Source organism: Lissotriton vulgaris, chromosome 1_2 (genome assembly GCF_964263255.1).
Source record: "Lissotriton vulgaris chromosome 1_2, aLisVul1.2, whole genome shotgun sequence".
Classification (NCBI taxonomy): domain Eukaryota; kingdom Metazoa; phylum Chordata; class Amphibia; order Caudata; family Salamandridae; genus Lissotriton; species Lissotriton vulgaris.
In genome coordinates this window covers 155,834,326-155,849,603 of record NC_141686.1, presented here as the reverse complement: position 1 = coordinate 155,849,603, position 15,278 = coordinate 155,834,326, and the positions used below count along the sequence as shown (strand labels likewise).

The 15,278-nt window shown below is 47.9% G+C and overlaps 1 protein-coding gene across 3 annotated transcripts in view; it reads right to left on the bottom strand.

Annotated features, from left to right (window-relative positions):
- The window catches only part of LARGE1 (LARGE xylosyl- and glucuronyltransferase 1), a 1,180,278-nt gene that overhangs the window by 612,761 nt on the left and 552,239 nt on the right, over positions 1–15,278 (bottom strand). For all 3 annotated transcript variants that reach the window (XM_086953009.1, XM_086953010.1, XM_086953008.1), the window contains exon 3: positions 14,550–14,851. In XM_086953009.1, coding sequence (XP_086809135.1) covers positions 14,550–14,851 — 302 coding nt within the window. The remainder of the gene's footprint in view (positions 1–14,549; positions 14,852–15,278) is intronic.

The window sequence follows — 15,278 nt, the reverse complement described above, 5'->3', positions numbered from 1 at the left end:
ACCCTGCCTAGCACCCACCCTCCGTAAGATTCTTGCACACCATGACAGTTCTACCCTGGCTGCCCAGCTGCATCATCTCACATCTTTGCAGAATATCCTCTGAGCAGCCTAATTTCCTATGGTCAGTTCTGCTTAGATCCCGGAAACCTCAGGCTCAGCTGTCCATCTCCGTCTGAGAAAGTCAATCTCCTCTGCTGAGTTACACGGCCCATTGCAGCCAGAGATGAAGGTCTCGCAGGACCGTGCTGTGTTTGAACAGCAGATAAAGCTCCCGCCTCTATGGCACAATCCATTACTGAGACACCAAGGGGGCTTTACTCCAGGGGGTCCCTTGGCCACAATCATTCCTTTTTTCCATTCAATTACTCTTGCAGGCAAGCTTCCCATGGCTGCTGTTAACCCCTTCGCTGTCAACAGCCTCAAGGTCCCACCACAGAGCAGAGTGGGTCCTAGCTGTGTTGGGAATAGGCAAAGAGAGAAGGGGGAAGCAGGGGAGTGTCAGTGGATCGGAGAGACGTGTAAAGAAGCTTAACAGAAGATCCCAGAACCTGGCCTGCAGGTGTCAGAATAAAATCACATCAGGTCACCTTAGAATCTAAAGCCGGGCACTCCAAATTCAGTCATAGAGGGCTGGACCCATGCCGGATTTTTAAGATAACTTCATTTATGTAAATGGGGATATGCAAAAAGTCTGGCCTAGATCTGGCGTTCCAGGACCGACTTTGGAGAACCCTGATCTAAAGTGATGAACACAACCAGGGAACCACACCTGTTTTTCCTTGCAAGACATGTCAACCACATGCCTGCTGCATGAAGTCTTCATTGTCTTTCACCTGCTTCATCTTGTGTATGCATCTTGACATTCTGGACTACACACTTTCTGTTGCATTATTACATTGATACTTATTTTACCCCGCCACACCCCTCCGCTGCATAAAATGGTTGCACACCACCTAAGTGTTAACTATATTAGTGCTGCTGCATGAAGTATTAAGCAACACAGCCTGCTGCATGAGTCTTTAACCACATCGCAAAATATTAGTCCCACCCTTGCTGCTGCAGGAAGGTTCCGCCACACCTGCCTGCTGTGGCAAACACAGTTCATATGTAGGAATGCTTAACCACAATCCACCCAGCTATAAACCACTCCGCCTTTTGCATGAAGGGCAAGGTACAACCCTAATGCTGCATGAAAAATGTACCCTGCCCAGCCTGCATGAATGCATAACCACAATCCATCCAATGATTGATCACACCTCCCCCACAGCATTCCATTCCCGCAGCTGCGTCCCACGCGGACCCACCCCCCTGACTGCCCATTTGCTGCCCCCGCCTCCCAGCTGCTCCTCCCTCCCACCTCCCCATATAGGCCGGCCGCTGCCCAGTGAGGAGAGCGACCCTTGACCCCACCATGTAGGTCGCTCCCCCTCCACACATCACTGCCTGTGTGTCCCCTGCCTCAGCTGCGGCTGCTGAGGAAGTTAGAGGCCCTCAACCACCCGCAGGCTACCACCTGCTCCTCATCCCTGGTGGCCAGTGGTAGGCCTTAGGTTTGTTTGTCATTGTCATTCCATTGTATTGCACTCTCTTGGTGTCCGGGACTGCTGTTGTCTGTCTCCCCTTTGTTTCCACTGTGATTCTGTGCCATTTTTCCCCCTCTGTCCCCTTCACTGCCCCCGTGACTCTGTGCCTTTTTTCTCCTTCTGTCCCCTTCGCTGCCCCCGTGATTCTGTGCCTTTTTTCTCCTCCTGTCCCCTTCGCTGCCCCCGTGATTCTATGCCTTTTTCTCTTTCTGTCCCCTTCGCTGCCCCCGTGATTCTGTGCTTTTGTCTCCTTCTGTCCCCTCCGTTACCCCTGGGATTCTGTGCCCTTGCTTCTGTCCCGCCGCTGCGTCCCCACGGCCCCACCCCCCTGACTGCTCCTTCACTGCCCCGCCTCCCAGCTGCTCCCTTCTCCCACCTACCCATATATGGCAGCTGCTGCGCGTCCGCGCCGCTGGCGCCTGAGGCGTGCCTAAGGCAGCCCGTCTGTGCCAGTCTGCGCCTGGACCGTGCCCAGCGCCAGAACCCCTGGCCCCCACGCCCGCCACGACGACCGCTGCCGCTACGATGCCAGCACACTGCACCCCCTCAACCCCGGACGGACCCACACCTGCATCAAGGCCGCAGCGAAATGCACACATGGTCCCTTTACCTGCCGGAACTGCAGCTACACAAGCCTCAGAGCCGCCGAACCATCCGCCAAGCAAATCCTCAATCACCTCAGATGCATCCTACTGAACACCCGCTCGGCATGCAAGCACGCCGTTGAGCTCAGGGACCTGCTCGACACATCATCCCCGGACCTGGATAACCGACTCCTCCACACCAGACATCGCCATAGCCATCCCAGACGGCTACAAGATCACCAGCAGAGATCGCACTAACGGAGTCGGAGGAGGAATCGCCATTGTCCACAAGAACAGCATCAGGGTCTCGACCGACACTGACGACACTCTCAGCACAGCCGAACACATGCACTTCCAGATCCACACAGATCCCAACACCAACCTCAGAGGTACCCTCATCTGCAGACCCCCCGGACCCCAACCCCAATTCAGCGAATCCATTGCCGACTTCATCAGCATGCACGCCCTGAACTCCACCAACTACATCCTCTTCGGAGACCTGAACTTTCACATTGAGAACAACGACAGCTACTCCACCACCCTGATCGACAACCTCGAACTGAGGCATCTCGTCACAATGCCTACCCATTCCACCGGCCACACGCTCGACCCAGTCTTCTCCTCATGCTCCCACGTCTCCTTCAGCCACACCACCAAACTCCTCTGGACCGTCCACCGCTGCATCCACTTCACCTTCCAGAAACCCATCATACACCACCGCACCCAACAGATCCCCTCCGCCGCTGCTAGAGCAAAATCAAGGAAGACCAACTACACGCAAACCTCACTCTCAGCCCACCCACCGACACCTCCAACATAGACAACGCCGCCTGCAACCTCAGACGCTGGATCAACGACTGCACAAACACCTTCGACCGGCTGAAGAAACCCACCCACAGAGACACCAGCAAGAGAGCTAGCTGGTTCACCCCAGAACTTCTAGCCTCCAAGCGAACCTGCCGGAAACTAGAGAAGAAACGACACGATGAAAAAACATCGGACAGCCTCGCAGCCCACAAAGATGCCATCCGCAAACACCATCACCTCATCAGGTCTGCCAAGAGGACCTACTTCAAAGACCGCCTCAACAACAATGCACACAACAGCAAGGAGCTCTTCAACATCGTAAAGGAACTCTCCAACCCCAGCTCCAACACCAACGACATCCCGCCGTCGCAAGCCCTGTGCGACTCCCTCGCCACCAAGATCGGTGACATCCTCGACAGCTTCAACGCTCAGACAGCCCCAACAGACACTCCAGACACCCCTCACACCATCGACCACGACCCCCTGCCAGCTTGGACAAGGTTTACATAGATGACACCATCAAGACCATGAGCACAATCCACTCCGGCTCCCCGTCATACCCACTCCCGGACCATATCTTCAACAAAGCCAGCAGCTCCATCGCACCCCACCTGCGCAACGTCATCAATCTCTTCTTCGAGACCACAAACTTCCCAGAGAACTGGAAACACGATGAGATCAACGCCCTACTCATAAAACCCAAGGCGGACCCGAGAGACCTCAAGAACTTCCGGCCCTTCTCGCTGCTTCCGTTCCCAGCCAAGCTCATCGAGAATATCGTCAACAGACAGCTAACCCAAAACCTCGAAGAAAACAGCATCCTGGACCCATCCCAGTCAGGGTTCTGCAGAAACCAGAGCACCGAGACTGCCCTCATCGCCGCCACCGATGACATCAGGACCCTGCTGGACAACAGTGAGACCGCGGCCCTCATCCTCCTGGACCTCTCTGCTGCCTTCGACACCGCCTGCCACCGCACACTACGCACACGCTTGCATGATGCAGGGATTCGAGACAAGGCCCTGGAATGGAACACCTCCCTCCTTTCGGGCAGAACCCAGAGCGTCCGCCTCCCCCCATTCCGATCCAAAGCCTCAAAGATCATCTGCGGCGTACTCCAGGGATCAAAACGCCTCTGCACGCCTGATCCTCGATGTACCACGCCACAGCCACATCGCCCCTCACCTGAAAAACCTGCACTGGCTCCTCATCAACAAGAGGATTTCCATCAAGAGCCTCATCCACGCACACAAGGCAGTCCACAAAACCTGCCCAGCCTACTTCAACAGACGCCTCTTCTTCTACATCCCCAACCGCCATCTCCATTCCGCCGACCTCACCCTCGCCACCGTCCTTCACATCTGAAGAACAACCAACGGTGGCAGATCTTTCTCCCACCTAGCTGCCAAGACGTTGAACACCCTCCCACTGAGCCTCTGACAGACCCAAGACCTGATGACCTTCAGGAAGCTACTCAAGATCTGGCTGTTCGACCAGTAGCATCCCCCCTCTTTTTTCCCCCAGCGCCTCAAGACCCTCACGGGTAAGTAGTGCGCTCTACAAATTCTTGATTGATTGATTGAGCGTAAAGTCTCAGCACTCCCCCACCCACTGCATGATGTCTCAAGCACACTCTGCCTGCTGCATGAATAATTGTCCACAAGACGTCTTGCCCCAGTGGTGTTGCAAGAGTGCACACTGGGTTACAAAAGTCATAATTGGACATTTTACACATTCCCGGTGCCACAGCAGCTGCTGTATCAATAATACTTGCACGCCTCCTGACTACGCGGTTTCTGATGCAAAAACCAATATGACACAGTCCATGCTGCAGAAAGTCTTTACCACAAACATTAGGTTTCAGCCCCTCTGGTTTCACAAAGTTTTGAATACCTTCCAAGCAATATGTCATGTCTTAACTACATTGCTTATGCTGCATTACATATTCAGACCCTGCCTGCTGCATGCCTGCTCAGCCATACCGTACCTATTGCCCAACATCTCTGCCACAGCCTGCCTACTGCATAAAGTCTTGGCCATGGTCAGCCTGCCACATGCAATCTTGATTACACCCACTTAATATGTGGAAACTGTAGTAAATGTTTCTGCCACACTCTACCAGCTGCATAGAACTTTAACCACACCGCACCTACTAAACCAAGTATGGACTGACCTCCGCCAACTACGTGAAGTCTGAAACATATTGGCCGACTGCATCAATTCCATCCGACACCTCACCTGCTGCATGGAGTCTTGGAAGCAGCATGCCTGCTGCAGGCAACACCACAATGAGTACAGGATGTCATATCTACACGGGCTTCTGCGTATAGTTATATGTACACCACATGCACAGTGAGGTCTCAAACATAACCTGTCCAAAATAAATCTCAACCACAAGCCATCTGCAGCACGAAGCCGCATCAACACCTCACACGATGAGTAAATCTATGATCACGCCCGCCATGCCATGCCTCTCATTGCTTTCTGCAGATCAAACCCTGCCTCCTCCTGGAGGTCCATGCCTTGCATGGCCATGAGGTCTAAATTATACCCCTCCTAATGCAAGATGTCTTGCTAAACCCTGCCCGCTGTACGAAGACTGGAACAGATTCCATACTTTGCACAAGATTTTCACCAGCTGCATATGGTCTTAGCCACGCCCCACCTACTTGAAAACTAAACTATAGCATTCCTGCTATAAAAAATGTCAACTGCATACCAACTTCATTCAAGATGTCTCAGTCATACCCTGCCTGCTGCATGAGATTCAAACCAGACCCTTTTGAATACATGTCTCAATCACAGTTCCTGATGAATGAAGTCTTCTCTACACACTGCTTACAGCAGGAGGCCTCAAATACACAGTCAACTGGAGGAGATCGCAACCAGTGCACTGGATGATCAAACCCCGGCTGCTGAGTTAATTCTCAACCGGCTTGCGATGCTAGGTCTCTATCTCTGCTGCATCAGTTCGTGGCCACATCACATCTGCCACTTGAACACTGAACTACACCTTTCCTTAGCCTTTTGATTTCCCTTACACTTAACTCTTTATTCTTTTTTCTGTAAACTCCCAAATGATGTTCCCTTTCTGCTAAAGGCCTCAAAAGTTGAACTTCTTGGTTACAAGCTTCCCTGGGGCTTTTGCTGAGACTCTCCCAGGTCTCTAGGTTTGCTGTTTGCTTCCAAGGTCTCCATCTTTGTATATGTCATCCTGAGGAACCCACCTCTGGTACAAGTCTCCACAGGTTCTGTCTTTCCTGAAGACATTTTGGGTCTTGTTCCTTTGCTCCGAGAAACCACAGTCTCACTCTTTTCTCCAAGGCACTCCAAACCACTTAGTCAGCTGAAGACTCCTCACACCTCTCCATGAGTAGGTTTAGAGCTTTAGCCAAGACCTTTTGTTTTTAAGAATATATATTCTATAATACTTATAGGGGCCTTCAGTAAGCCCTCTTTATCCATTGGTCTGCTGTAGCTTCATTCACATTTTTCTTCCACCCATCACACAATACAACATGGGCCATGTGCAGTAGAGGGGCTGGGGGCAGGCAGGCCCTGCTCTCGCCCCCCGCATGGCCTTTGGCTGTGCGCCTCAGGGAGTTGGCCATAGTGCCTGGCCTCTGACCAGACCCAGATCTCAACCCCACAGCAGGCAGCAAACCCTCTGCTACAAACTCCTTTGTCCTTGTACAGCAGAGGGTCAGCCACAGGGCCTGCGCCCAACCCCACTGCAAGGTGTTGGCCACACGGCCACCCTCCTGCCATAACTAGCCAACCTTGCCGAATGTATGTCAGTACAACGTGATCTTTTAGATTGCGTTACTTTACAACGCAGTTATTACAACACAAGTCGATACAACGACTTGCGTTGGAGGGCGCGCATTTTGGAATATTATAATTTTATATTCCAACACCAGTCCACGTAACAGTAGGGAAGGTGTTGGAATATAAAATTACAATATTCCTTAACTAACAGCGTAATCCAGCGCAAGTCGTAGTAACGACTTGTGTTGTAATGGCAGCATGGTAAAGATCGTGCGGTGTAAACACTGTGTTGTAAATGACGTTTACCACCTTGCCACACCCAAACCCATGAGGCGTTCAGCCTACATTCTCTTCTTTCATCATTTTTTTCCCAGGTACCCCAGTACTCGACATACAAGCTTCCATCCCATGACTTCATGGTACCATGTAGGCTTCCTTTGGGAAGCTTGCATAGCACAGCGGCACCATGGGTTTGAAGCTTGTACAGCAGCACTTTGCTGGATTCCACGAGAATACCAAGGTGCCAGCAGAGTGAAACCACTAGGTTTATTTTAACCTGTGGTGCCTCCCTTCCTGTCCCAACAGCAAGACCCTGGGGTCAGTTTGTCCTAACTGGGCTCACTTATGCCCTATTCCGCAAACTTTTTCAGGACACAGTGGCTGAGTTCCAAAGTAGTGTAATGGTGGCTGCAACATTTTATTCAGAGTTGGCACCAGCCAACCAAATCACTTGGTCACGTGGTGCTAAAATGGTCGAAGGGAGAAAAAGCTCCCTTAGTCAATAAAAAAGGCACTCTTTTTGAAAAACTTTCGGTACTGCGGTATTCGCTCAGGACTAACCATTGAGACGTACCTAACTTTTTAACCCATTCATGCCCAACTCAAGCACCTCTTTAAAAGCTAATTTCTCGAAACCGCCCGAAGGGATTATACCAAATCACAAAAAGGCCACTTTCTGGTAAAGTTGTAACTTTTTGTGAGATTTGGGGTAGTTCCATTAAACAATTTTCTCTCCATCTGAGAGTACATTTTGTGTTTAAGAATTAACATGGGAAATCAATGTTTTGGGACCCCTTCTTCTTGGCCCACGCTTGACAGTTACCATTATGATATAATGGGGTGACCAAAAAACGTCCAAGGACCTGGGTAGCTGTCGATCTAGAAAAACAATGGTCCCAGATTTATTCCAAATCACCTTAATTAATGCAATAAGCATTCATTATTCAAAAAGTACATTGGATATGCATATGAGTAGCACAGGTTCATTCCTGTATCATCAAATACTTCAACGTGCACGGATGTACATCTTCAAAAGACAAAAAGGCACTCAATCTGGCTCCAATGGTGACTGTCATTTATTATGCTACTTCTTTTAGAACAGATCACCAAACATGTTTTGGCAGAAAGGTTGCTCCAAAAGGGGAGTGGGGTCTGTGAACTGGTACCAATATGAATCATAGCCATCAACAATCAATGTATACTTGGATGTCATTAGCAAACTGGCTATGATTCATAATGGTACCAGTTCACAGACCCCCCTTCCCATGTAATTTATTTTTAGGCCAAAAGGGATGGGGTCCCCAGGGCTGATAGCGTCTTGGTGAGGGGTTTGCATGCCACACCCTTTATTTTTTAACAGGGTGAACAGTGGAATGGGATCCCAGGGGAGAGGTAGGTTAACACGCACACACACCCTTCTCCATAATTAAAGCCAGTTTCGGGAGACGGGGTCCCTGAGATCAATAGTAGCTTGGGAGAGGGTCTGCTTGACCCCCTTTTCTGCCAGAGGCTTAGCAGCCTGCGGAGGGATGGATGCAGGGCCTGGCTGCAACCAAATCTCGAGTGCGGCTGGGGTTAGCTTTACGTATGGTGATAAAATATTACTTTACCTTAAAAAAATCCTACAAATTCATTGAAAAAAACAAAGGTTAAAGTGATATTATAGTTTGGTGAAAAGGTCAGTGCCTTTGAAATTCACCATTTAAAGTTTTCTCTAGTAACTATAACTTGCGCCCTAAGGTACCTTGAACTCACGCCCTCACCATGCACTGGTAATTTACCCACTTATTACATCCCTCATGACATGATCTATGAAATCATTGGTAACATGACTGCAACCTCTGAAATTACATCTTTAATGGCAAGACTGTGCTTCGGGGGGCATGAGTTATAGTTACTAAGGATAACGATAACTGGTGAGTTTGTGGTTTTATGAGTTTTAAAACTTCATGTTGGCACTTGAAATTTTCACTTAACTACAGAAGGGGCCCATGTTTGGGATACGTTGGGGTGCCTTGGCGAGTGGTGGGGTTGAGGAGGCATAGGGGTTGCGAAAGGAGGGGGGAATAAAGAAAATAATTTTAAAAAGCACTTACCTTCTGCTAGCCATGTTTTGCGTCACTCTATTCCTCCCTCTTCTTCGGGCACAGGCTCCCAGCCTGCTCTGCGGCTAATCCAGCAACTACTCTCATAAGGGAGCAGCTTCAGGATTGGCCTGAGCTCCCTCGATTGGCACTCCAGGGCAGACTGGGAGTCAGCGCCTGCTCTCTCTAACCTCAGCCATTCAGCTGGGGTTGTAGAGAGGTTCACTGCGCATGATTGTTTGGCCGGCCTGAGACGTGAGGGTGTGCACTATCACTCCCCTTAGTGCCATCACCCCCAGGCCCGCCCCAAGACTCGGCAGGAAAGGAGAAATAAACAGAGTGTGTGTTTTTTCTCCTTTCCTGACGTTTTGGGGTGGTGTGGGGGGGGGGGGGTAGGGGGTGGTGCTACTCTGCCATAGCGCAGGAGCAGCCATTGCTTAACTATAACGTCATTTTGACCTCTGTTTTTTCAGTGAATATATACATATTCACATATATATGCATATACACACACACACACCCACACAAATTGGCTTTTATACAATGCTTGTTTTCAGACAATGCATGCCTTCATACAGTGACCATTCACAAATAGATTAAGCACTGCCAAAGCCAAAAGGTCAGTACAATGCCAGACCTAATGTTTTTGCCAAAGGTAGTTTTTTGCTCCTGCAGTGTCTTGCTATCTGCTCAACTTCTTACTAAGCTCTTTGTTACATCTTTTATTGGCATTGAACCAAAAGCAGCCTGACAAATGTTTAACATAGCATCCGAGCATCCGAGCATCCATCCAACCGTCCAAGCATAAATGCATCTATCTATCTATCTATCTATCTATCTATCTATCTATCTATCTATCTATCTATCTATCTATCTATTTATCTATCTATCTATTTATCTATCCATCCATCCATCCATCCATCCATCCATCTAATCCTCTCCCTTTCTCCCTCTCTCCAATAACTCTCTATCCTCTCTCCCTCTGTCCATTTTCTTTCCCGCTACTTAAATCCCTTCTATGTCTGTTGCAATAAACCCAGCGGAGCTCGAGGGAGGCAGGTGGCAGTCTGGGCCCTCTAAAAAATGGCCAATGTTGGCTTCAACTCGAGGAACAATATTTGACCTGTCCCACACTTCAAGATATTGTAGATCACTCAATCCACTCAAATCCTCTTAATTTCTTTCTCTTATTTCTCTAATTTCTCTAATTCCCAAATTCTCCAAGTCTGCCCTTCAGTCTATGCTTCTTAAGGCCTTTTTTTAAGCCAGACTTTGCTGTCTGGCAGATACTTTAACAATTCTCTACAAAATACATATAGTTGGCTTTGGTTTTGTCCCGAATGAGTATTTCTATCCCTCTTTATACTGTTGGCTAATTGGTGTATCATTCTGTCTCCCATGGAGTGCTTGCACTGCAATGTCTAATTATTTTACATCTCAAGAGTACAACTGAATCATCACACATTTCTTTCATATTTAAGGCAATATTTTTTTCTTTTTTCTCATATTAAAATGCATGTCACATTGTGCTGTCACTTTGAAAATGGGAACAGACTGAAGCCAAGATGGCTGCCCCCACCCATGGAGTCTTCGAAGGTCAATAACAAAAGCCATCAGAAAATGCCATTTGAGGTCAATCTGTTCCAACCAGTCAACTCCTGATTAACCATAGCTGTGTCGCATCACTCCCTACTGCTTGGGCACTCTTTGCTGCCAGCAGGAAATGCTCACAAAGTGAATGCAGCTACTCTCCATCGCTGCTGGAACTCTACGCATTTATTGAGTGTTCCAGACTGTTTCTCTTCTCTGCTGCAGCTCTCTCTTTCCATTGGACACTATTTACAAGATAATACATTCAAGCAACATTTGTGAAAACCTGCTTTGTAAACAACAGCAATGTTGAAAATTGCGTTATTAGTTGTGTGACCATTGAAGCACTTGACTCTCACAGGGTAGCAAGGTGGAGCAGTCTAAGGCCACTTAAAGGAGATTGTATGAGATAGGAAAAACCAATCTCGGGCACGCGATAATTACACTTAACAAATGATAGTCTAGTCTGTACTTTTTTTTTAGAATAAGAAGAAGTAGATTTATTACGCGCACATTACTAAATATTGTGCAGAAATTACAAATATACATTGGCAGATGGAACATACCATAGAGGACATTGTGACATCACAAGATAGTGCTTTGCCAGAAATCATGGTCATTATCACAATAATGAGGTATCAATAAAAGATGTGCAACATCAAGAAAATCCAATAAACATTTAGCAGGGATTAACTTTGCATTTGAGCATCCTTTCATAAAGGAAACAATTACCTGTAATGGCGAGAACAGCCCCTAGGGGCATCAGTGTAATGAAGACATGGTGAAAAAACCTTTTGGTGTGACTATACAATCAACCCCTACAGGGTATAACCCATCGCATCATGCATTACACAATTTTAGGCCCTCAAGGCCTTCTACAATGTACCAAACGCAAGGCCCATAGGAAGCAAACTACTACTAGCGGTAGAGCAAAAGCTCCAGCAATAGAGCAAAACATCTAGCCATGGGAAAGCTGGACCATGAATTAAATGTTGGAAATGGTGTTGATTTTGCCCCATTCCCTCACCCTAGGGTGAGAACCCAGTAGATGACTTGGGGAGAAGGAGCACAAATTGCTGACCGGTCTTGTGGATTCCCATCGTCCTAGGACTGCCAGAGGATTAGATATGGGCATAAACGTAATTAAAACATAGAACCTGCAAAGCATTATTATTAAAAAAAAATTTTTAAACGATATAAAGTATATATAAAGAAATAAATAAAAATATGTTTTGATAATACTTTCAAGTGTTAGCTTTCCTCTTTGACATCCTCCTCTGTATAAAGATTGTTTAGATTTACTCTCGGTTAAAAAGCAATATAGGTCATAATTAGAGGTATTTCGCATATGTTGTTTGCCTAAGCTGAACTGAGCCAGGAAAATATAGAAATTCTAAATGACCTACAAGATGTACAGTAATCATTTTGGAGGCTACAGATTTGATTTTCTCGCATAGGTTACACTCCAGTTCAAGACATCAATAGTCACTGTAGGCCGAGGGCAAGTGAAACTACATTCTAAGGCAATTCCCTCACTATGTTTATAATGGAGCATCACTATAGTTAAAACAGTAAAGCACACTGACTTTCCGTAAGTGTACACTACCCTCATGAGGTCTATCCCAGGTAATTACCTAATCCTGCAGAACCACCATTGCGCCAGGCTACCTGTGCGCTGTTAGTGGGCTGTGCATGTCAGTAGTCTCCAGTGCGCAGCCTGCACAGTCGTGTAGACACGTGTTCAAGTGTAACCAGCCAAGTACCTCATACCCTTGCTGCGTAGCAGTGACCTAATCTTAAAAGGCAGACAATGGCGGTAAACACAAGCAATCCATTTACCATGTGATTACCGTGGGTCAGACACCAGTTGGGAGGTTCACCCACAGTAAAAAGGCCAAAACCTGGGTGATCAGAAAAGCAAAAAATCTGGGCGTACTGCAGCTTCCAGAATACCTATTGACTTTGCCAATGCTTTTTTTTATTCTAAGCTTACCCAAACCCATTCCTGCTTACAGCTTTCCTGACCTTCCATCCCTCCCAACAGCTTCCTTCCACACCCCCGCAACTCTCCGCAACACCACTCTATCACATCCGAGCAGTGGCCGAAGTGTAAAAAAGAAGCAAAGGAACTGTGAGCAGAGAGCAACAGGGGGGGGGGCGATCCCCGAGGTTTGGGCGAGTAGTGTGGGGTCGGAGACGTGGATATGAAAAGCACAACGTCCATTTTTTTTAGTATTTGGTTGGCATTTCACTAACCAGTTAAAGTTTATAAAAATATGTCATTCAACTCATGTTTATTTGCAGTTTAGTACCTAGGTTGTAGGCATTAAAATACATCCATAAAAGTGGGATACTTTTCCTACTGGAAATGTCCCAAAAGCGTTTGTATGACGACTCATGAGCCACTTGTCTTCGAGCCATGCAGTTCCTCTTATCAACACTTCTGCTGCCTTTGTTCTAGCCATTTTAGAACACAAAAATCTGGTTTAAATTCTATAATCGGAGGCCCCATGATTTGTTAGAACATTACAGAAGAGAAACAATTGACACTATTCATTACACTAAAGGCACGTTCACATTCTGCAGTAGAAGTACTGAAAGGTCTCCATAATGTGAACTGATGGTTTCCGGTTTTCAGGGAATCAAGTTTTATTTGTTTGAACTTTTTGGAACCAGTGGTGCATTGCCTGGAATCAAATGATTGCAATATGCTTCAAAGGTTTTGTCTTCCCCTTCACCATAGATAGAAAGATATCTGCGGGATCTGGTCAATAAACTGGTTGTAGAAGTTGCAATGTGTGTACCAACTCTTTGTATTCCATGTCATCATTGTCTGTAGTTACACTCCTAGAAACATTTGATGCATTAGTCAATGTTATTCTTTTCCGAAAGTTATTTCCTAAGCTCCTAATGCACTGTGCTCTGGTGATGCTAACATTTTTTAGGCCTGCTGCCATGCTACACCATCAAACTGCATTTGCAAACAGAATTCAACACAGTTGTAGTAAATGGCCAGATAAATCTGCCAATATCTTTTACTATTGTAAATTTGTAGCCTTCGCTCCAACGATGCAATTTTTACATGAGGGGCAGTATGTTGGCTGGTGCCATCTTGTTACACATCTGCCTAGTCTGTCTGCTCACTTCAGCAGGCTACAAGTGATGGTCTTTGCTCTAAATCTGCTCAAAACATGCCTCCAGTCTTTTGCATTGGCTCTTTTTGTTCCAAGTCTCCCGTGTGACTAAGTTGTGCTCTGTCTACTTCAATGCATGGCCTTTCTAGTAAAGGCCATGTCTGTCCTTTAAGTGATGGTAACTGTACAAGTGGATAGGTGTGGTGCAGCGGCCAGGGCAGCTGCCTTCAGAGCACAGGATTCACGGATCGATCCCCGGCTCCGGCGGCAGCTCACCATAGCACCATATGACTTTGGGCAATAGCTCACTTAACCTGTTCGATGCTGATGACTGAACCGCTCCGTCATCAGCTACGGTTGGGCTGTGCTGATGACGGAGCGGTTCCGTCATGGCCCTGCCGCCGCGCCTGCGTGGCGCTGATTTCGCGCCTGCGCGGCGCGTTCTATTGAGTGGGCGGGGCCATGACGGAACCGCTCCGTCACAAGCACAGCCCAACCGCGGCTGGTGACGGAGTGGTTCTGTCACCAGCATGCGGCCGCCGAGCGGCCGCCCCGCCCACTTAGCGCTGCTGCGGAGTAGCCGCCGCAGCGATGTGGTTAATTTCCACGACGGCCCCCAGCGCCTTGAGACCCGTAAGGGTGAGTAGTTCGCACTTTACAAATACGGATTTACATTTATATTTTACAACATAACCGCTGGGACCCAGAAAGATGCCTTACCTCGCACTTCTCCACAGCTGGCTGTTGCCCACACTCGGAACTGTTCCCTGCCACGATGCCCGCACGCAGGCTCTCGCTATCACCGGTCCCTTCCTCCATTGAATAGGTTTTGGAGTGGTTGCCTCGGCCGTGCCGCGGGCTCCGGTTCTGTGCCAGGCTGAGCTGCTTCCGGAGTGACCGGTTCTCCTCTTCCACCTCCCGCACACGCACCTCCAGGCTCTCCCACTCTCGCTGGCTTGAGGCGGTGTACCGAGGACTGTGTGGCTGGGACTCCAGGGGAGACACGGAGATTGATTTGCCATCTGTAAAAATCAATGAAGAGAGAGAAATCATTACTTATCTTCAAATATTTCGGTACATAAAGAATAAAAAACAGACCTTCTAACTTGCATATGTGTGAGGTCTGCAAACTGTATACACAGTATCATAATGTGATCCCTGCTCACATCCCTGCTCATTTTTTGAAAGGCTGAAGTGCCATTGACATATGTTATATCATTACTATTTGTATAGCACATTGCAACATTTGGAGTAACTTATCACTGTGGGACATAGGATCCATGCCAGATATTTGGGATATCCCCATTGAGATACATGTAGTTATTTTAAAAATCTGGCATGGATCCAGCCCTCCAGGACCGGTTTGGAGACCCCTGCCCTAGAGAGTCAGGCCTGAAATAGAACGATGCAGGGTCTACAGATTAATGTGTTTGTCTGGAGGTCAAGGGT